Source organism: Chanodichthys erythropterus, chromosome 4, assembly GCF_024489055.1.
Source record: "Chanodichthys erythropterus isolate Z2021 chromosome 4, ASM2448905v1, whole genome shotgun sequence".
NCBI classification, from domain to species: Eukaryota; Metazoa; Chordata; class Actinopteri; order Cypriniformes; family Xenocyprididae; genus Chanodichthys; species Chanodichthys erythropterus.
In genome coordinates, this window is record NC_090224.1 from 2,222,243 (window position 1) to 2,246,110 (window position 23,868).

At 37.8% G+C, this 23,868-nt stretch overlaps 2 protein-coding genes across 6 annotated transcripts in view; one reads left to right on the plus strand and one right to left on the minus strand.

The window, feature by feature from the left end:
- The window catches only part of brf1b (BRF1 RNA polymerase III transcription initiation factor subunit b), an 86,353-nt gene that overhangs the window by 14,436 nt on the left and 48,049 nt on the right, over positions 1-23,868 (plus strand). For all 4 annotated transcript variants that reach the window (XM_067383612.1, XM_067383613.1, XM_067383614.1 and 1 more), the window contains 5 exons: positions 485-565; positions 3,788-3,961; positions 8,974-9,005; positions 11,717-11,789; positions 22,941-23,090. In XM_067383612.1, the coding sequence (XP_067239713.1) occupies positions 485-565; positions 3,788-3,961; positions 8,974-9,005; positions 11,717-11,789; positions 22,941-23,090 (510 nt within the window). The remainder of the gene's footprint in view (positions 1-484; positions 566-3,787; positions 3,962-8,973; positions 9,006-11,716; positions 11,790-22,940; positions 23,091-23,868) is intronic.
- On the minus strand, positions 12,884-17,669 carry btbd6b (BTB (POZ) domain containing 6b). Of its 2 annotated transcripts, XM_067383616.1 has the most exons (5): positions 17,517-17,669; positions 15,328-15,622; positions 15,155-15,245; positions 14,944-15,062; positions 12,884-14,309 (listed from the first exon to the last, which is right to left on the minus strand). In XM_067383616.1, the coding sequence occupies exons 2-5, from the start codon at positions 15,531-15,533 to the stop codon at positions 13,277-13,279; spliced, it is 1,449 nt and encodes a 482-aa protein (XP_067239717.1). In that variant the 5' UTR covers positions 15,534-15,622; positions 17,517-17,669; the 3' UTR covers positions 12,884-13,276. The 2 variants fall into 2 exon arrangements, with proteins under 2 accessions (XP_067239717.1, XP_067239716.1); XM_067383615.1 differs by lacking the exon at positions 17,517-17,669 and having other exon boundaries at positions 15,328-16,061.

Below are 23,868 nucleotides of genomic sequence, written 5' to 3' on the forward strand. Positions count from 1 at the left end.
CACAGGAACTTACCCAAAGAAGAAGCTAACGTTCAGTGCCATGATTTGACCAAAGCACTGGCTAGAGAAATATATAATTGTGAAATATTTTACTTAGAGGTAAAGCCAAATACTGTTGTGGTTCATTTGTATCTTCTCTGAGTTTGTTATCAGTCTCAGGTGTGTCAATCAGACTTTGGTTGCTAATAGGAACACTTGTGTAGAGTGAAACGCAATAGACATTGGCAACCGTTAGGTGTCACTGTAGTAACGATACAACGACAAAACTGTTATTTACAAAAACAGCCACTGGAGTGTGCTATATAGCTTTATTTAAAGGCTTAAATTGTCACATCTTGTAATAATAATAATAATAATAGGCTTGTATTTATACACCTGTTTATATATTATAATTCAAAACTATTCCTATTTACTGTAAATTTCTGATTTCAGTTTGGCTTTTATAACTTTAAACATAATACATTGTGTTTTGTGTTGTTTTCAGGTACTTCCAAAGCTCCGGTCCTGGGCAGTGGGTTCCACACAAGTCTGGGAAAAGAATCACGAGCTCAGACGCTCCAGAACGGTAGGCGTACCTTTATATTAGTCAGCAGCAGTGTGTAGGTGCAGTCAGTGGATGATCGTGGTTTATAAAACTCGTCCAGGCTTAAAAGGACAGTTCACCCTAAATGAAAAGATCTGTCATTACTTAGTCACACTCATGCCACTATAAACCCGTATGACTTTCTTTCTTCAGTATACAGCACAAAAGGTGAATTTTTGAAGAACGTCATGGACACTCTTTTGCACATAATGAAAGTGAATGAAAGTGAGTGCTGCTGGCAAGCTCCAAAATGACAAAAAGGAGTGAAATAAAAGTAGCCCATTGGTCTCTTGCATTGTATTCCACAACTTCTGGAACAAAGCCAAATGGTAGATTGTAATTTAATTTAAAGTCGAATATGGCAGTAGATGCATCACATACAGCATTCTAATTTGTAGGCAAACATTCCTTCAATATTATGTTTCATTAACTCATCTACATTCATTTCTGACCCAGTTACATCCCAAGCGCTAATTAAATTTATATAATTTGCATCTGTGCTTTTCTGAAGATCACACAAGACATAATTAACTGTTGATCCATTTCATAGAGCTCTCTGATAAATGTCTTTTAATTGTGTAAGTATGTGCGATTCAGAAGAACTGTGAGAACAATGTGTTTTGTGGAATTAAATTCACACATTGCTCAGTTACAGCTGCCTGTCCTGGTGTGTTTTTTCAGAGCTTTAAGAACTAAAAGCGATAACGCAGTCTCAAAATACTTTCAGAATCAAGGTCACCAACTGTATAAACACATGATTCATAATGACTCTTCAACTATTAATCACAGACATGTCTGATAATAGTTTAAAAACCTTTTAAATGATTTACACATAAATGTGCATAGAAATATGTCTGGCTGGTAGTTGTAGTAGATTCTGGGAAACTCATTTCAACTTCACAAACACAAGATTTCATTCATTAAATAAAGGTGTCTCGTGTCCCTGCAGTGTTGCGGCAGTTATGTAATTCTGCTGTCATTTAGGGAGGTCACCGCAGACCTGGCTGCTAATCCAATGGCATGTGCAGCGTGAAAAATACTCTGGGATTAGACAGGTCTGGAGTGTGTGACGGAGGGTTGGCACACAGTGGTTCCAGAATAGAGGGATTATGCTCTTAAAAGCTTTCAGAGTTATTTTTGGCCTTGGCACTGCCAACACGACACTTGACACTGCAGCTTTTGGGCTCCACAGTTGAGGGACAAAAAGTCCAGTATCCACTTTAACATCTGTGGCTCTGTGATTATGTTAACTCTATACCGTAGGCTAAAGCAAAGGTTTTCATACCTTTTTATGCCAAGGAAGGACCCACAAATATGATGCGAGGGACTGCCTTTCTAAAGTATAAAGGCAGCTATTTATTTTACTGTATAAAGAAGACATACTTGTACTGTGGGAAAAAGGGGAAAAAGGAATAAACATTAAAATTTTTTAATGTTTTATGCTCACCAAGGCAGCATTTATTTAATCAAAAATATAGTAAAAACAGTAATATTGTGAAATATTATTATTTTAATATATTTGGAAATGTAATTTATTCCTGTGATGGCGAAGCTGAATTTTCTGCATCATTACTCCAGTCTTCAGTGTCACATGATCCTTCAAAAATCATTCTGACATGCTGATTTGCTGCTCAGGAAAAATTTCTTATTATTATCAATTCTGAAAACCGTGTTTGCTGCTTAATATTTTTGTGGGAACAATGATACCATTCAAACATTTGAGGTATAATAAAAAAACAAAAGAGAGAAATTAATACTTTTATTCATCAAGGATGCATTAAATTGATTAAAAGTGATAGTGAAGATATTTATAATGTTACAAAAGATTTCTATTTATTAATTTCTTTAATAAATGTAATAAATGCAAATAAATTCTGTTTATTGAACATAAAGAATCCTGAAAAAAAAGTATCACCATTTCCACAAAAATGTTAAGCAGCACAGCTGTTTTCAACATTGGTAATGATAATAATAATAATAATAATAAAAATAATGTTACCCGAGCACCAAATCAGCATATTAAAATATTTTCTGAAAGATCATGTGACACTGAAGACTGGAGTAATGATGCTGTGAATTCAGCTTTGATCACAGGAATTTAAGTTACATTTTAAAATATATTAAAATAGAAAACATTTATTTTTAATTTGTAATAATATTTTGCAATATTACTGTTTTTACTGTATTTTTGATTAAATAAAATGAAGCCTTAGTGTGCCTAAGAGACTTCTTTCTCAAGTGATTATTTTTATTATTTTTATACTGTCTTTGCACTAAACCAAATAAAATATATTTTAATTATATATATGATATTAAAGAATGTATATATTTAATTATTTTAAAATATTATTATCAAAGTACAGTTAGCTGAATAAACCTAAAAGGTAAACTATATCAAACAGAATGTCAATAAACATGATTAAACATGATTTATAAAGTATTTATGAAATAGAATAAGCCAGATATTATTTAAAATATTATTTTCCCCCCGAAAGTTTCCTAGGACCCACTTGCAGCCCCTTGAGTTTCCACAGACCCCAATTTGAGAATCCCTGGGCTAAAGAAAAAGTTAGATGCATCTATGCATCTGCTGAACTCATTAATGGATACAGTATCTGTACATTCAGAGGACAGATTGATGAAAGAATTTGTTTCTTATAAACATGTATATGTGTGCAATTTCAAGCATAATTAAAGACCTAACTTGTGAAACTCATCAACTCCATCTGAAGCGACCTAAATCTTTCTCATTGTTTACAATGTGGAAGACTTTCACTGTCTGGGTGAACAAGTTCTTTTGCTAAATGATGTATTAAGTAAACTGAACTCTGCAAGATAGACTATCGGACTATGTTTTTTTAATGTGGATTTTAATATGCTAAACACATCAAGGTCCACCGTGGGATTTCAGGGCAGACTGATTTATGTGACCAATGAATTACAACGTGGCCTGTTTTGAGATCATCTGTTAAGGAGGGGAAAAAGGGACGTGGCCTCACACGGGACGTAAAACAGCTGTCTTTCTGCCCGTTTTCACTTCCAGGCTCCATTAAAAGCCTGTCTGGCTGTGCACCGTTCTCATGACATCAGTGCTACTGGAAAACCAAACACCTGCGTGTGAAGTCATGCCTCGGTGCGCAAGCGTGCGTGTATGCATGTGTGTATGTTTGCTCAATCTGATGCATATGTGTGTCCTGTCTCTAGGGAAACGGCAGATACACAACCTCGGCAGCCAGCTGCAGCTGAACCAGCACTGCCTAGATACGGCCTTTAATTTCTTCAAGATGGTGGTGAGCAAGCACTTGACACGAGGGCGAAAGATGACACACGTCATAGCTGCCTGTCTCTACCTGGTCTGCAGGACAGAGGGAACTCCACGTATCCTTCCCACAATGATCCCTAGGGTGTGAAACCCAAGTGAAACTCTTTGTGTATGGTAATCCATGGAGAAAAGTGTGCACATTCAACCCAAATTAGGTGCATGATTTAGCAAAATTAGAAAGAAAGTGTTGATGTTTTGACCTTTCAAGTTTTTAATAGGCAAAATTTCTGTAGCTCAAACAGTAGAGTGTGGCACTTGAAACCCCAAGGTCATCGGTTTGATTCCCAGAGAATGCATGAACAGATAAAATGTATACATTTTAAAAGTGCCTGCCAAATGCATAAATGTAAATACAAAGTAAAGGAGGTTTGAGAGCAAAAATATTAGTTAGTGGCTATTTTTCCCATCCTTTTTTTTTTTTTTTTTTTAACTGTAATTGATGGCAATCAGTGAAAGTAAGGAGAACTGGCTGCTTATATTGTTCCATTCAGTTTCATGGGAAATTTGACATATTTGTCGCTTGTCACTTTAAATATATATACAGATGCAAAAACCTCTAAGTCCATCTGACGTTTTCTTTTAAATTAGCATTTTTTACCAGGCTCCTATTGAAATGCCTTCTTTTCAAAAATGTCACTTTAGTCAATTCATTGTTATTTAACCAATTTTACTGTCTTTTGCTGCAAAACCAAGTCCATGTGTGCTTTTTTTTCTTCAAAAAGTCCATCTCTTTGTAAAATAGTAACATAGTAAAATGTCAGTTTCTGTCAGTTTTACTGCAGGAAAACGAACACTGTTGTGTTTACTTTCTACTGGAAACGTGATAAAAACATGATACAAAACATGATAAAAAATTGCAGATCGGCAATTGAAAGCAGGCTCATATGCACACGTCATTCATCTGGAAATCATATGATTCGATTTGCGTCTTCCAATTGGTTTTTCTGTTGACATAGAGGCTTTTGCTGACAAAGGGAAGTGGCGTTTAGTGGTTTCTGCCAACGTACCGTTATTTCTGAATGGGCTGACGCTGGGATTTAGAGGATTTGAAGCGAAAGTATTTGATGAGCGTATACTATGTGGGGAGAACATTCGCTCAATATCATGGTGGTATTTAGCTGCTTTTGCATCTAAACTCTTCATATAAATATATTTAATTTCATAATAATAAACTGTTTTGGCTGCTGGTATAAGAAACTAGCTGAATATGCAAGATTTCCTTGGATTACACTTTATTTCGATGGTCCACTTTAGACGTTCTACTAACTATAAGTAACTTCGCAACTACATGTCAACTAACACTCATTAGAATGTTAGAACTAGACCATTAGATTAGGGTTAGGTGTAAGGATTCAGGTAATTTATTTCCTTTCCTTAGCCAGCTTCATCAGAAGTTGGAACAGAACCAAACCAGTATAAACCAACCTGGACTGAGCATATAAATTCATAAAATAGTCTCTTTTAGTCCATGCTTTCCCTAGGGGAAAACCCAGTTCAGGGTCTGAAGGGATGTGTCAGGATGTGAAAACAATAGTGCTACAATATACTGTCAAAGGCGAAAGAGAGGAAAAGGAAGAGTGTTTACTGCACCTTTATGAATCTCAGAGGATGTTCCCTGGAGTAAATCACGGAAAGCAGCCCAGCAAGTTGCTCTTTGAGTCACTCCTCCCTCATTTTGTTAAAAAGATGTTCAGTGACCATCCTGGTTGTGTACAAAAGATATTGAAGTGACACTCATTTAATCAAAAAAATCATGTCCCCTTTACTGTAGTGAAAATGTGGAACTCAGTCAGTCATAGACTAAAATTCTGAAGCGATGTTTAAGGGAAAAAAAGCATTTCCCTCTTCCACACTTTAAGGTTGTTTTCCCCCAAACCTGTCAAAATTGTGTTCTCAAATTATGGGTTTGAGACTCACCACACCTGTGTTTACAACACAGCACACCTGGATAGTGTTACACTGCTTTTTCTCTCTGTCTCAAAAATAGACAGACTCTTACTTACTCACACCGAAAAGCATATCCAATCTGTATTCTTGGGTCACACCCAGATCTCTGCTCTGCTTTTGTGTAGCGTCAGGCCTGACTGGTACCTGGTGTGCCGTTTAGAGTTGCCAAAGGAGAATTGTAACTGTCCCAGGGTGGGGCTCTTTCAGTCACTTGCAAAGATTCGGTACTTCACGCTAAACAGCAGAAACACAAACAAGTCATCCAGTTCTTTACAGACCGCCAAACCCATTCCAAATTGTGGAGTATTTTTAAATGTGTTCTGCTTTGCCTCATCAAATATCCCTGCATTTATCTCATGCATCTTTGTGATATGATATACAGAATTATTTGGACAAGTGTATTCGCTTGTATTATTATTTGCACTTGCCTTGCATTTCAGGATGAAAAGAAAAACATTTCAGGTGAAGGATAATCCACTTCTTACCTTTAAGACTGTGTTGATCTATATTATTTTTATTGTTTGTATTAATTAGCTTATCATTATTGCTGATCACTGTTGTTGTGCTTTGATATTGTTATATTTACCATTATATAATCAGGGGAGTATAGACCCTTTTACAGCCCACGTGATCAAATAGTTGCGCGCACTTTGGCAACGGAAGTGGTGTTGTTGCCTATTGGTTTTAACATGTTAGCAACTCTGAAAGTTTTTCAGGGCTCTCAAGTTTAACGCACTGAGCGTGACAGTCACTCATTTCGGTCTTTTGTCACACACTCCTGCCACACATTGTATTTCTCACGCAGAAAAACTATTTTTTCATATATTTAATATGCCGCTGTGCCGGGCAGGAATCAAGCACGTCTCCCCTGGAGTAGCCTGCCACTTATCAGCCAATCAAAAAAAGAAAGAGGCTACACAGTAGCCAATCAGAAAATAGCACTATTGTATCTGGGTAAGATTTAACGCAACAACCAATGGAAAAAAAGGCATATCCTGGAATTGTTCACCATCATCCTCGTTCACCCACAGAGGAAAACACTGGAGCTCTGAGCATCACTTTGAGCACAGAATAAGTCATGATCTCCTATTTTAATGTTACAACAAATTCACAGCTTGTTTGACACAAACAATGACAACTTGACTGCTGTTAGAGAATGTTTCCCAGATAATCAGCATCAGTTTTTCATGAGTGTCTGAACTTAGTCAACAGTTTTACAGCCTGTTCACTGAAAACACCTGCTCAGTAGTCTAGACCTAGTTATATTTTCGTTATCACATGATGACTGACATTTTGTCACATTAAACATCTCTCTCTCCAAATAGGCTTAATAATTTTATTAGCACTAAATAAATTATAGTGTATTACATTGTCGATGTTATTGGTCACTTTAAAAATCATGTCATGTTGTTGGATATTTGTCATTCTTGCCTGTCTTTAAAACTTGAGAGCCCTGGTTTATGTATATATATCTGGCCACTGTATTTGGCCATCTGCTAACGTCTTCTATCCACTCGACTACACGGATCTGACAGCCGGATACCATTTGAGTTATCTGTCTGTGTTGCTTAATCCGCTCGCAAAGCTGTAGATATATATATATCTTTCGGAGTTGCTAACACGTTAGAACCTATGGGGGACAACACCACTTCCGTTGCCAAAATGCGCGCGCATATGTTGCTACATCACCATTGTGTACAAACAGTAAAAGGGTCTATAGAAAAGTTTATTAAAGTTTCACTTCTCAATACAACAGCAAAATATATAGTATTTTTATATTACATTAATACTCATTGTGCGAGCTGTCTCTTTAATACCGCGTGGTTTATATACATCTTGCCGCTGATTGGGCTGACATTTCTGACACGCCCACCAAACAAGAGAAAACGTATCTCAAACCCGTTGCACACCGATGCACACCGTTTCCAGGAAACATGTCGTTCAACCCGGAAAACATAGCAAAACGTTGCGCACCGGTTTGAGCTTGAACGTGCCCCTGTTCACACCAAAGACTATTACGATAATGATAAAGATATAGTTTTAAAAATCATTCTAAATATTAAAGTATAGCAGAGCCCACACCACGACTATAACGATAATGGCACAGAGAAACAATATTGTTGGAATTACTTTTTTTTTTTCCAGCTGATGAATGATAAAAACATTTACAGCCAATCAGAATCCATCCTGCTTCAAGCATTTAAAGGGCCAGATGATAAAACTGGAGTGCATACTTAGAATAAACAGAGCATTATTATTTGTTGGTGTGGATGATAATATAGTTATTGTTATGGTCATCTTTATAGTTATAGTCAAAAGTCATGGTACCTTTGAATATTGTTGTGGACAATGGGCGGCCTTGGAGTCAGTGATTGAGAACACTGTCCTAGACAGAAGCATTAATAACGTGGTTTGTTACAAGACTGATAGAACCATGAAGACATTGGTGTCCATGTGATGAATGAGAAAAAAAAAAAAGATTTAAAAACAATATATAGAGACTAAAATACTAAACACTAAAAATATTTTTGCATGTGTTTGTATCGTTATTTTTAAACATGCTGTTATCCCTATCATTTTTACCCTTTGTTGTGTAGCTGCAGTTTTTGTCAATGGTTCATAACTGGTCTTGTAGATAAGACAGTTATCAATATCACTGATGTCAGTCATACAAGTATAAATACTTTCTTTCTTTCATGCCAGGCCGTAATTAAGGCCGTCAGACTCCTGATAAAGTGGGATTAGCTGGTCTTGTAGTGATGCTAATCTCTGTGCTAAAGGGGCATTAGTCACCATGGAGACACGTGCCTCAGGTGTGTGTGCCACTCAGGTGAGCTGTAACAGATGGTCAGTGTGAATCTCATGCAGAGATAAGGAGATCCTGTCCGAAGTCCATTGATGTAAAGAGATGATCAGTGAAAGTCGAAACTCCCCCAGTGACAATTACAGAGCCGTCCGATGCCTAATTAATCACTGTGACCAGGATTAATTTAGGAGCAGAATTGATTTCTTATTTTTAGCTATGCAGTTAGACAAAGATATTTAGATCACACTTTTAAACATTTTTATGATATAATCCATTTGTTTTGTATTCTTCTTCCCTTCCTTAACTGATGTGCAGACATGCTCCTGGACCTGAGTGATCTTTTACAGGTTGGCTGACTTTCATTTCAATTTCTTTCATATATATCCTGAATAACACAATCTAAGCAGCTTTTCTAAGTTGCATGATGTTCAACCTTCAAATAATCTTTCATACCCTCCATATTACCATATGAAAGAAATGCTGTTTGAGGTATTGCATATGACAAAACAGACAAGCAGACACCATGTCAGAAATTGATATCCAGCTTCAGTCCACCTCATATACTAGCATAGTTTCTCTTCACTTAAAAGGCCAGTTTGACATTTCAATGGATATAAATGCAGATGCCATTTATAAAATGTTGTATTTCTGAAATCTGATTGGATAATTCAGGCATGAAGCTGTTATACTCACACCTGTGACTGCACTACATAAGAAGAATTCTATATTATTGTGGCAAGTTTTTTGGTACCCACATACCCAACTATTACTTGGCACAAGAATTGCTTGGTGTGATATTTGTTAAGAAACTATTTATTAAAATGTATAATTAATTTATTGAACATTTTTACCTTATTGATGTTGACACTTGATTAAGACAATCAAGGCCATGGTTATTGGCCTATTGCTTTATTAAACAACAAGTTGGTACTATGAGGCTACATTTTGTTTGTAAAACAATAGACAGCAGTGTCTTTATGACAATATATACCGTATAGGTTTTATTAGTAGTTGTTTTAGGGCCAGACATTTTGGTGCTTAAGCACTGGTGTAATGTTATTTATACTCCCTCAGCTGTCCACTGAACTGTATCAGCTATTGAACATACACTAGATGGTTGGGGCAGAGGCTCAAATATGTCATGAATCTTTAGCAAGTGCAGCCACACCCAAATCTGACAAGACCCCAATATATCCTGCTAGGATGCCAGGCTAACTAGGGACCTGGTGCTGAGGTCATAACCCCCTCATCATTTTAGAGGGTCTCTGTTGAAAAGTGCACATAATAAAACATTACAGTGTTTTATATATATTTATACTCTACCGCAGAAGTCTTAAACCCTGCTCCGGAGGACCCATGCTGCGTCCCAATTTGCCTACTTATACAACTCCCTAAAAGTATCTGGCCTGTCAATCATCTTGTCAAAGTTACCATCCTCCACATTTCATTTAATTTCATTTCCTACCATACTGGAGAGAAAAGAAGTGGTGCGTTGATCTGCCAGTCGTGGGTCTTTCATGCGGAGAACTTTCCTCATATTTTTGTTAATTTGTTGATTATTAGTCACTCAAACCACTTTATCTAAACCTTTCTACTTAACTGTCTGTCGCACATCCGCCATGTTTGGTTTTTTAACACTTTTTATTTGTGTTTGTAGTTCTGAACCAAATCCTCCTCCAAAGTGCAATGGGATGTGAGCAATATTAGCCGTTAAGAGTGTGCACGGATTCACACTTCAAAAATCTACTGGAAATAGTAGACCATTCAGGGATTTTTGGTGTACTCTGCTTTGGGACAGACTTATTCTAATCTCACATATTTAGTTTGACATTGGGACGCAGGGCCACTGTCCTGGGCTGCGTTCCACTCCAGTTTTAGACAAGCACTCGCAAACTTCCCTAAGCACTTCCCCTCAGGGGAATCCCTGCTGCCATTTTGAAGTGCGTTCCACTTCGTTTAGTGGACGAGGGAAGTTTATATGAACAGACCCTGCTTCATATGTACACTTCAGGCAGCTCCATATCCCACAATGCAACACGATTGTGACGTCACCGCATATCACGTTTAATTTACCCCACCACAAACAACTCATTGATACATTTACAAAAAAAAAAAAAATTATATATATATATATATTTAAAACGCATATATACATATAGGATGCTACATTAATCATAATCACCTCCATAGCAGATTACAAGTGATCAAGGGTCATTCCAGTTCAGCGAATTGCAAAGGTTCCACCTGTAGTGGGCACTCATGCAACGTTAGCAATGACGTACATCCGAGTCAACGAGACTGAGTGAAGTTAGCGAGGGAAGGGCATAAAAAAATGAACTGGAATGCAGCCCTGGAGAGTTTAACTCCAACCCTAATCAAACACACCTGAACCAGCAAATCAAGCTCTTCAGAATCACTTAAATCACATTGGTGTGAAATTCATTTGTGCTGAAGCAGGTTGGATATAAACTTTGCAGGACAGTGGTTCACCAGGAGCAGGGTTGAAGACCTCTGCTCTACGGATCAAAAGTTTGAGCTCAGTTTTGTTTTTTGAAAGAAACTTTTATTCAGCAAGGATGCTGAAATTGATCTGAAGTGACAGTAAAGATATTTTATATTACTAAAGATTCCTCTTTCAAATAAATGCTCCCAAGCATTTATTCCCCACACCACAAAGAGGTGTGGTTTGAAAATAAAGGACCCACTATGAGCATGAAGCATGGTGTGGCAGTGAGTCTGTCTGCAGTAAATTCAGTAGCCTGCAAACACAGAAAGAAACCCACATGAACGTCAAACATGACTTTCTATTCAACGAAGAATCACCATATCCACTAAAATATCTATGAAGTATTGGGTTGTAATCTGGTTTTATGATCATGTAATGGATTTGACAAAATGAAGAATGTTCCTATCTGATTAATTTTAAAGTGGAAATGTTGCTATTTTAAAGACTAATGAGAAGAAATTAAATGTTCCATAATTACGTGTCAAGAGTGATTGATAATGTGTAAAGTTGAACCCATTGAATACTTAAGTCATATTTCTTATATTGTTGTAGGTTAATGTTTACATTCTGGGAAAGACCTTCCTCCTGTTGGCTAGAGAGCTCTGTATCAACGCCCCAGCCGTCGGTAAGTCTCGCTGTAATGACCTCTCTGTGAAATAGCTAATGTAATTCAGCTGACCGGAACAGTGCTTTTGAATGAACCTCATTAATAAAGCAGGCAGCATCTCTCAAAACAATTCACTTGCTAAATTGGTTATCAATAATACACCATGGCTGGATCAATACAAGTATTCTCAATCTGTTCATCTGATCTGGCCAATGGATTCCTAGTTGGATCAAAAGGGAGATTTGCCGTTGTTTTACTCTCATCCAGATATGTTAAGCTCAATTTTCTGCAATATTCTGTAATTCAAACTATTTCAGACACAGGTTGAAAATGTTTTACCCATCTGGAAATTATATTCATAGCGAGTTGCAGTCTAGCCAGATGTAACTAGGGGGCACTGCGTCATGTCAAAAAATCCATTATGGTCCATCATTGCAAACCTTTTTCCACCTTCTGTGCACACTATGAGAGCAGAACATGTCTGCAGTTTTTAAAACAGACTCATCAGATTATAGGAAGCAGAAACAAAATGAATCAAGTATACATCAGAGAGCATCCCAATGTTAAAATACTGGGCATAATCCCAGAATGCAGTCTGATTAGCAGCTCTCCATGTGTCATAATTCGATATTCATCTGTTTTTGTGGGGGGGGGTTTGGTCAAAAATCTGCTGTTTTACCAAGCTGCATCTGCTCCATGTTTACTAAAGCCTTAATTAAAATGCAAACGGTGGAGCAGCAGATTCTATGGGCTCAATTCAAACAGACTCCCTATTCAGTTCCTCATGCAGCCCGCTTGGGATAATAGGTTCTTTATGTGGCCTTTCAAGATGAATATTTCATCCACACTTAACAATCACTGTCTCATTTACACAAGCCCCACTGCATTTGTGGTGTGTGGCTTCATTTTTTGGATTTCAGTTATAATGCACATCATTGCATAGTAAAAGCTCATATATTACCTAATTGGAATGACTTGATTTTAAAGTGTATATACTTATACACTTTTAGGGCATCTAAAATATAGATTGAGCTCAGCCTCCCTCCCTGCTGAAGTCAGGACTGTGAGTGTATGTATAAGAAGTAAAACAACTTTGGACTTGAGTCACAAAAACATTTATAATCTGCAATTCAGGAAGCTGATTACTAATACAAGACATTTTATTTGTCAATCAGCATCAAGCTGAAAACAAATAAGTTATGTACAAAACATGACACTAGTGGCTTCTGTCCACTATCAAAGCAGTACAACTATCTCATTTATATATATATATATATATATAGATCTGCTTGCTGCAGCATCAATAATTAAATCAATATATATTTTTTGCAATAAATAAAGCTGAAGAACATTCCTTCCATCTGAGCTCGTTGTGGAACTGAAGAGCCATTACCATCGAGTTCACCATTGCTACATAATAAAGGCAAGAGCCTCACGAGACCCTGTATTCAATCCATCCTAATTCCAGTGAGCGGAATGCACTGCAATGGGACGTCCTGACAATTTCAGGCATAGAAAACCAGCTCTGGGATCTGACCCCCCTGCACACCAGTTCCATTGGTACTGTCCGAGGAACACTGGAACTGGAAGGTCACCTTTCCACATTGCACTTCCGTCATACCCTCCTGTCCAAAGTAGCTAAGTTCATTCCCATCTAATATGGCACTGACTGTGTAGAAAGTGTCCTGCTCCACTTGGACCGGGTGTTCAAACCATACAGAGAAGGTGCCGCTGGATCCATCTGAAACAAATTTCGTTAGGTTCTGGGCCAGGGTCACTCCTTGGCGCTTGAGTTCGATCTTGACGCTGTACTCTGCCTTTCCACCACTGGAACCATACAAGCCAAGACCTGCGATGAAGATCCTCTTGTCTACCGCGAACTGGATGCTATCACAGCGTCCGCGGTAGCGCCATTGGTTACTACGGTAAGCCGAGGACTGAAAACGATGGCAGCGCTGTGGTGTCAGACCCTTTCTTTTTTGCAGTGGGAATTCCAACTTGGGCTTATTAGCTGCTGTGTACCACAGAAAGACATCATGAGTCTCTTCCAGCGTTAAAATGTCTGACTGCGCTGCTCCGTTGGCAAACTCCTCCAGGGTCATGGTTGGGATGCGAACCAAGTAGAGAGCCTTGCCCAGCACTGCCCTTTTATTACGAGTGGTCGGTCCCAGTCCTTGCCTTTTGCATTCAGCCACAGACCAATCGAGAGCTGCCTGGAAGACCACCGCCTCCCGGGTGTTGAGGGTCTCACGCTTTAGTATGATCTCCAGCGTTTGAAGATCAATCTCACAGAAACCCTCAGAGCGAAGTGCCAGCTCAGCCTGAGCATCAATGACCTCCCAACACCGCTGGGTCAGCTCAGGCTCCTCAAACAGTCGACTCTGGGACAACAACACACAGGCATTTTTGGCCTCTAGGCTTGTCTCCAGAAAGGTGACACAGGCCTTCGCCAGTGCAGGCACTATATACTTTTTGGCAGCGTACAAAGTGGCCAGCACTGTGTCCGCTTCAAGTTCAATCTCATCACTGTACATGTACCTGAAAGTGAACAAAAAAAAAAAAAGGACTAAGAAATCAAATCTTTACAAGCATTAGGCTTTGCAGTGATTGAGTTTAGAGGTATATGCATGGGTCAATGACAAATAATATATGATTAAAAAACATATGAAGAAAAATCTAATTTAAAATGCATTTTGAAAATATATTAGATTAATATTGTTTTGAAAAAAACATTTATGAAGGTTCCCATTGTGATGACTCAAAGCAACCAAGCATTTTCTTTAAACCTTGATAACATTTGTTATTACTGACAAAATGTTTATAATATATATATATATAAAACGAATTCATAAATAACATGACATTTCATAACCTGAACTGTCGGAAAAAGTCAAATTGTCTGATATTTTATACTTAATGACATCGACAGGGGACTATTTTATGTTTTTCTTCATGTTGGTTGCACCAAATGACAAAAGGTTTTATTATACTAAAGAGCAAATCTGTTGTGTCAAATATTTTTTTCTAAGAATATTTTTTAATTAAAAACAGGGGCGTATTTACTGTAAGTCATTGAATATATGAATTTGTGAATACATTTATCGATCAACAAATAGAAAAGGAGTCTCACATCATTCACCCATATACATTAGAAGTAAAGAACAGGACATACTTCAAAAGGATTAAAAAAGCAGCAGGCTCCACGTCAGGAATATGAATCTCAGATTCTCCTTCCGCTAGATCTCCGTAAAACATGGCACCAAAAACAGAACTCCCCACTGCCAGCACATACTGAAAGCACAAATGCCACACAAAAGCGGTTAAGCATACGGTTGATGAAAGAGCCACTCGAGATGCATTTGGACACGGGAGGATGCGCTCACCTTGTGTGCTGGAACTTTTTGGGATGCGCCAGGAGGACCCACAACAAAATGAACATCTGCCATGAGTTCGTTATTGAACATCAAAGCATTCCTGAAGAGAACAAAATGCAACAGAATATTGTGTTTTTGCGCCGATAACAGCCTAATTATCATCAAACCAAACGCGCCCTTACCTCTCTCGCAGTGTCGGATGGGTGGACTGCCAGCTGGCAGTCTCGACGTTATTATTGTTGATGTTCTGCTGAGTGGCAGTTGTAGTCGGCGTGGTCACCGTCTGAGTGACTTGGACGATGGTCTTTTTGCCGGCAGCTGTTACTGCTGTGCTGTTACTGTTTGGAAGGTTGGTGTTTATGCTGGCAGGATAGAGTTCTGCAGCCATCTTCTTCCTCAAGGACAAAGTCACGATTTCATAGCATACTGGCAGCTTGCTGAGCTGTTTCCCACTCTTTCTTGTCCTTTTTAAGGTTTCTGGAAGCAAAAGGAAAAATGTCAAAAACTTCATGATCCTGCCATATAGGCAATCTGGCGTTGTTGGCATCAGCAAGTCTATCCACCAGTCTGTCGAGTAGCTAAAGACAGGTGTATCGGGGGGGGAAACAGCTCCCTTTGATTTAATTAGAAGCCTTGGTCACTCAATACACGCGCTTCCATAGCATATTTCCCTCTCTGGCACATTTACAAACCCGACCAGTGGAAATATTCCAGCTCAAAGACTTTATCCTCTTTCTCATCGCATCCTCAAGATTCCTTGATCTCGCGCCAATTACAGTGAAAGTAATACGTTGCAAGACGTTCGGTTAAATAAGTCAGAGGTCTGTGTCGACCACGAAAAGTGCTACGTGGTCCTTGTCTGCCAACATATCTGTGTGCATCCTCTCTCAGAATCTCTACTCTGTTTTGTAAAGCCCGTTTTGTGTAGAGGGAGAGGACGCCCAGCTCTCTGTTGACAAATCAAACTACGAGTGAATCGGACGTCAGTAGCCCAGAGGCGCCTCCCACACAGCCGAACATCCAGCCTCTCTCTCGCCGCTCACACCAGCACGAATTAACCCCTTGCGCATTGTTTACTACTTGGGAACAGAGAAGCGTTTCGTTCAAAACAAACGAACCGAAAGACTTGGAGGAACACATACTAAAATACAATGTTTCCTGCACTACTGTTAAGCGCAACAGCTCAGTGTTGTCGATTCCCGAATGAATGACTCTTATGAGTCGGCTGTTTTTAGTGATTCAAAAACATACAACGCGACCAAAGAATGATTCTTATGAGTCGGCTCTTGTGCATCAAAAACATTTGAGAGTTGCTGAATTAGCTTGACCCGCATTTTATTACGTTCATGTAATGTGCACAAACTACAAAGTCTCACAGACTCTCATCAACAACTGACTAGTTGTTTACATGACAACCTGTAGTTAAGGATACAAATGCTGGACACTGTGCTTTTTTATATAAAAATAAACAAATGAAATATGTTACCACATTTTGTTTTATTTTATTGTTCGAAATGAATTTGTATCTGCCTTTATATAAAACGCCTTTAAAAGTCATTGAAAGGTCTGTGTAAGCACACATTTTGGAATAAACGTATTGAATTTATTTCTGTTCTGTTGAATATGACTGACATAATGTCATATAACAATAAATGCAATTTATTCCTTGAAAAGTGGGCTACTTAAACAATATTAACTTAATGGGCCGTCAAGCAACCCGAATCGTTAACAGGAATCGGCATCGGAACCAGAATCGTTTAATTCGCGATTCCCATCTCTATTGTTGACAGTATGTTCACGTCACCACTTCCACCAACACGGCATACATAAATCAAAATGTATCATATCTTAGTGTTATCCATGTCATCATCACCAGGGGCCAAACAGATTTGATCTGCGTTATATGAAACCCCGCGCGAAGCTTTGAAGGCATTTTTTTATTTCATAAAGTAACTTTTTCCACCAACACGCAAAACAGAACTCAACATTGTAACGCTTTACCACAGACACCGAGCTTCAGTTGCAGTGTTTCAACTTCATATGAAGGATCAGTCAATTTGCTGATGCAGCCTTAAATGTCTCATAAGGGGATACAAATCTGCAACGAAGCGCTCATCCTACTAAGCAAAGCTTTAATGTTGTCGGTAGAAATATCATGCGCGCTCACCATTATCATGGACGATCAATTATTATATCGCGAGCGTTCTTTACAAACCGGGTTTAAAGAGATAAAGTAGCAGCAGAACAGAGCTACCGTCCGCATAGACTTGTCCACCAAAACGAACTCGAAGTAATATGAATCATTATTCGCGATTCAATAAAGCAATAACCGCAGAGGAACTTAAATAGTACATCATTAGTCGTTCTTTACCTTATTGAGCCGACCGAAGCGCAGCTGCCAGGAAAATACATTCAGGTTTGATGTTTGAAGGCTCACTGGCAGCTAGGAGCCATGTTAAATCTACAGTGTGCTATGAGAGAGAGAGAGAGAGAGGGGGTTGGGCTTGCACAGCTTTCCCGGATCTCCAACAGAGGGCTCCGGCGCTGGAAACTGGATCCTTCGCCTACGATAAGCGGCTTATCTATCTCACACAATTTAGACAATGATGTTTTTTGCCAGCCAGATTCTGTGAAACATGCACACAGTGAGTGAAATTCTCTAAATCTAAAGCACTTTTAGTAGGTCACTTTGGGTAAGAGAAGCTGGTTAACTTCTTAAAGGTGCACTGATTTTGATAATTAAACCCCTGGTTTCACAGACAAGTCATAGACTAAAATGCATGTTTGAGATGTTGTAAATGAAAATAACTTGTACTGACAGATCTGAAAATATGTCAGTGCCATTGTTTTGTCTCAAGATGCACATCAGCATTTTTTTTTTTTTTCTTTCTAGTGTCATTTATAAAAGCTACTTAAATATCCTAATTGAACTAATCCTGGTTTAGGCTAAGCCCTGTCTGTGAAACCGGTCCAACAAGTTTTATAAAGAATTTAGTAGCACCTATTGAGAAATTATGATTAAAATGATGTAAACGGGCGTGAGATGCAGACTCCAGTCATATCAGGCTTTTAAAAAAAGCTGTGTTTATTCTACATGAAGTAGTCACCCACTCATGGACGCTGCCATGTTGGCATTATATGACCAGCGATTAATGCAGATCAGTTCTGACTAATGCTACTACTAATATGTTATATAGCGATTTTAAGTCGCAACAAATGGTGCTAATATACTCAATGTGTACTGTAATAAAACATCCTAACCTCTATATCCATACCAAAATCTCAGATGGCCAGACAATGTTTTATGAAACATTAAAATATTGGTGTCCTGGACATTGTGAGCCTGGAGACTGTGGTGTACACCATGTATTTTTAAAAGCTTATAATCTGTCATATGAATAAATAGTACTCATAAACAGCTGAATTCTCAATAGAAACTAAATGATTAGAGGCTTGAACCCAGAAACAGTATTCCTTCGTGACGACTTAAAGGGTCAGTTCACCCAAAAATGAAAATTCTGTCATTAATTACTCACACTCATGTCGTTCCACACCCGTAATAAATTAGGACATTTTTGATGAAATCCATGAGGTATATGACTTGTCCATAGACACAATTTAACCGACACTGACAACGTTAAAACAGTGGTTCAACCTTAATTTTATGAAGTGATGAGAATACTTTTTGTGTGCAAAAACAAAACAAAAATAATGACTTTATTCAATCTCTTCCCTTTCCTGTCATTATCCTTATTCAGTTGACGTAGTAAGCAAAGTGAAGGCTTCCGTGTTTACGTCCGAATGTCAGCTCAGTATTGGCCAAAGCTGCACATGTGAGCAGCACAACGCATGCATCTGATGCTGACGCAGGAGCCGGCGAATGAGTCTGTGTTCTGACGTATTATCTGGAAGCGCTGGATGTAAACAACGTTTGAGAATGAAACAGAAAAGAAGATATTGTTTAATAAAGTGGTTATTTTTGTTTTGTTTTTGCGCACAAAAAATATTCTCGTCACTTTATAAAATTAACGTTGAACCACTGCAGTCACATAGACTGTTTTAACAATGTCTTTACCTTTCTGGACCCTGAAAGTGTCAGTTAAATTGCTAAATTGTCTATTGACGAGTCATATAGCTCTCAGATTTAATCAAAAATATCTTAATTTGTCTTATGGTCTTACGGATGTGGAACAACATAAGGGTGCGTAATTAATGACAGAATTTACATTTTTGGGTGAACTAACCCATTAACAAGCGGAAACAAACAAAAAGCTTTGTGGCAGCAGTTAGTAAACAAAACAATGCATCCAGGCCAATAGGTGTCAGTATAAAGTTCAAAAGCACTGCTAATATTGAAATGAATAAAAAAACAGCTAAATGCCAACACAAAAACATACCACTTTGCTTTCAGACATAAACTTGCAAACTTCCTTTAGCACTTCTCTTCAGGCAATATTTACCACCATTAGGTGGTAAATATTGCCAATAAATATTGCCAACCAAGTAGGTGGGAGTGACTCTACTTATTCAGTATGTACACGTCAGGCAGCTTCGCAAAGACCCGCCCCCCTTAGTTACTGTCGCTTTGTCCGACAAGCCATGGCACTGTCATGCCACACAGAGTGAAAAATACATCACGGAGCAAAGAGGACACTGACAACACGTCGACAGACAAGACAAGACTTATGATATTAAACAAAGTCCCAGCTTTCACACTGTGTAATTTTTTAAGAAACTAGAACAATAAAAACCATTTTGTGGCTCTTTAATGTGTCGTAACAGATTGCTGTAGTGCCTCAGCTCAAGTGGCTCGTGAACCGATCATGTCTTCCTACTAGTTAATTTATAGCATCAAATAAACACAAATGAACATGATAGGGAAAGTTGTTTCAAATGCGGAAAGACTTCAGTACACACCATTTTTCAAGTTCAAGTCCACCGAGGTTAATCTTCTAACTCCTGACTGCAGAGCACATGTTACTTCTTCACCCTATACTACTGTAGTGTATGATATATGAAATATTTAGAAATGTAACCACATAATACTTGTAGTTACCTTAAGATGACCTTAAATTTTTACACAGGCATAGTTAATTGTATTGTTAGTTTTCATTTGTACCATTTTATTTATTTATTTATTTATTTACATTTTTCTCTGCAGCCTAAGAATACCAATAGACATATAGGATGGTTCATAAAACAGTTATTAAAGGAAAGAGTTGTAAATAATAAATCAGCTCCTTAGCGAATTCCAAGTGATCAAGGGCTTAAGGCGTTCCATTTAAACCCATTACAGCTTGTAGTGGGAACTCGTGCAGTGTTAGCAATGACATAAATCCGAGTCCACAAGACGGAGGGAAGTTAGCAAGGGAAGGGCATACAAATTTGAACTGGAACACAGCCTGAGTGCACCTTCAGCTATAAACTGAAACTAAAACATAGTATTAAATACTTGTACACCCTCTGAATTAGGGTACAACAGGGCTAAAGGCACACCTTAAGAAAAAAATGTGCTTTTCACTACTCTCAAAGTATATGATTGCAGGAAAAATATATATGTTTGTATTGGACATTGATGGAGCAACATATTTTGTGTGGAAAAATGACTAGGTTAATACTTGTTCAAAAGAATAACTTTAGCAAAGTACTATTTTCTGTTTATTTTGATGAATAAAATAATTCATTTTTGTTCAGTAAATATACTGTCATTAAAATAGGCCTGTGCGATATATATTTTTATATATAAAATATAAAAATAGATTTTAAAAATACAGAAATGCAGAAACAAAATTATTCTAAAAAGTAAAGATTCTGAAAGCATTGAAGGAGATCCCATAATAGCCTATTTAATATAGATTTACAGTAGTAACAGTAAATTATATTTTATTATGATATGATTCATATATTTTAAAATATGATTGTTACATTATAAATATGGGTATTATCTCTAAGATGGATACCCAATCTGATATATGATATTTGCTATGTGAATCTAACCATGTCATATCAAGAAATGGAAAAGTCAGCCAGCTCATTAACATGTTAATTTTTGTGCATTTTGCCCCAACAGCAGGGGCGCTTTTTACCCCAAATACCATACTTTACATATTCTTCCGTTATTGAAAAACTGTTGCTTGAATTACCTTGGACAAAACCAAAAATCATCAAGAAGACTTTTGTCTGAAAATACAAACATTTATTTAATGGATTCGTATTTGCTACTGAAATCAACAACATTTTAAAAAAACATCAAATATTAGATCAAACTACCTCCTAATCAACTTTGCGTTGCTGCCCGCGATCGTGGCAAAGATCAGACAAATTTGCACGTGCATTTTGAAAAACGGATGTTTAGGAAAGTGCCATCTAGTGGTTTAGAGGAAAATAAAATCAAAGGCGCCCTGTTGTATCCTACTTCTTAAAGCTGTCACAATAGGTGTTACAACAATTTAAAAAAAAGATAACTCAAGGTTGTTGATATCATTCAGCTGTTTTGTTCTCTCAGTTATGAATTTCTATAGTTCTACGTGGGTATTTGTTAGGTTGTTAGGTTGCAGAATGAACTGTATATTTAAAATACAGTTAACACTTCTGCCATGCACTACTTTAAATGCAAAAGGTCTTGATTAGCACTTTCAATTTAGTACTCTGGTGTCAAAATCAAGCTTTCCCCCAAGCAAATTATGATTTTAACAATTACAGACACATCAGACAAGGTCAGAGACTGAGTTTGAGACATCTGATCCCTGAGTAAATTTTTTATGGGATGTCTTTGTTCAGCATAGATAAGAATACATTTTAGCACTAAAATGAAGAGCATCATCAATAATTTTTCTTCACTAGGGTGTCTGTTGAAGGAAAATGCAGCATGTGAGTTTATTATAAAGGATTTTTCAAATCCAACCTGTACTGCTGTCCACAACCCTCACCAATTATTTCAAAGGCCTTTTTCTGCAATGCCTAGTTTCCCGTCCACACCAACAATTCTCACAGATCTATTTGATTATTTCTCTCTGTTCATTTATCATTTTTCCCTTAATCAAACTCTGACAGCCACAGTCTCACAAATCAGATAATTTTACAGCAAGACTGAAATAGAAGTATGAAAATCAATTTATTTTTCAGTGCCGTATGGATCATTCCAAAGAACGTTACATGAGAAAATTAAATTTTTCTTAAACGACTTATACTATTTCCTGTTTCACAGATGCCACTGAATATTTGCTCTGTCAACCGCTCTGCTCTACTGCATTAAAATGATAATTTAATATAAAATTACCTAGATGTATAAAAAAGGCCAGTGACAGACACAGTCTAGGGAGATTTCAATGAACATACTATGTCTCGTAAGTGCAGGTGCAGTCCCCATAGTGTAGCTTTAGATAGGATCGTAAATGGCCGCCTTTCTTAGCTGAGCTCATTTCCTTCTTAATAGGACAGCAGTGATGTTTGGACTTTATTGGGCCAGCAGAATGAGTTTACCCAAGGACTTAGAAGTAGGTGGAAGTGAGGGATATTTGCTCCCACAGAGTGACTCTAAGCCAAACCACTTTTAAAGGTTCCCATAAGGGGACTGTGTTCTAGATTCAACATGGAGTCAAGGAGAACCACAAAAAAAAAAAAAAGCTTTTTTAATCCATTGAAAGGGCATCAGCTAAATGAGGTTCACAGAGACGTGGAGCCTTTATTTGTAATAAACTTTAACTTAGTTTTCAATCCAAAGTTGCATATTTAGGTTATATTCTCAGGTTTGTGTTTAGACGCTGATTACAGATCTGTTGATTTCTATCTATAGATCCATGTCTGTACATTCCACGATTCGCCCACATGTTGGAGTTTGGTGAAAAGACTCATGAGGTTTCGATGACTGCTCTCAGACTGCTGCAGAGGATGAAAAGAGACTGGATGCACACAGGGCGGCGGCCATCAGGCTTGTGTGGTGCAGGTAGATTGTCTAATGTCCTTTTTTGTATTTGGAGTCTCTTAAAGGGATAGTCCACCCAAAAATGATCATTCTGTCATTGTTTACTCACCCTCATGTTGTTGCAAACCTGTATGATTTTCTTTTTTATCTGTAGAACTCAGAAGTGTCCATACAATAAAATTAAATGAGGTCCAAATAAAATCATGTATTCAAAGTCCAAATTAAATTAAGAACACTTGTATAGACAAAACAGCTGAAGCAATATCTTCTGTTGTTTTCCACAGAAGAAACAAAATCATACAGGTTTTGAACGACATGAGGGGGAGTAAAGGATGGCGAACTATTCCTTTAAGCCTCAGTCCTTTATTTGTTTTGGATTAACTTCCGAGATTCACTACATGTCTCCTTTGTCAGCTTGAAACGAAAATAGTCTACGTGTTTTTTCAGTCTTAAGTTCTGCACATCTGTCAGATCATAAAGCAAATCCCTTAATGTGCTAAAAGTTTGACATGGGAACTGGAGCAGCGAGTTCCATAACAAGGATAAAAACAAGATCACAGCGAGTGCTTTACCACTGCACAGATCTTGTTGCCCTCGATCTGAGGCAGAACTGTTGGTTCCTGCACTCTGTCGTCAGCAAGATGCCCTGACTGCTCAGGAATAGAAGGCAGACTTCCTGCCTGCATCTCTAGTTCAGCTCTCTCTCACTGTCTCACTTTTCCCATCTAACATCCGCTGCTGCAATATCTGAATAATTAATAATTCATCATTAATCATTCACAGTGTTCAAGGGGAATAT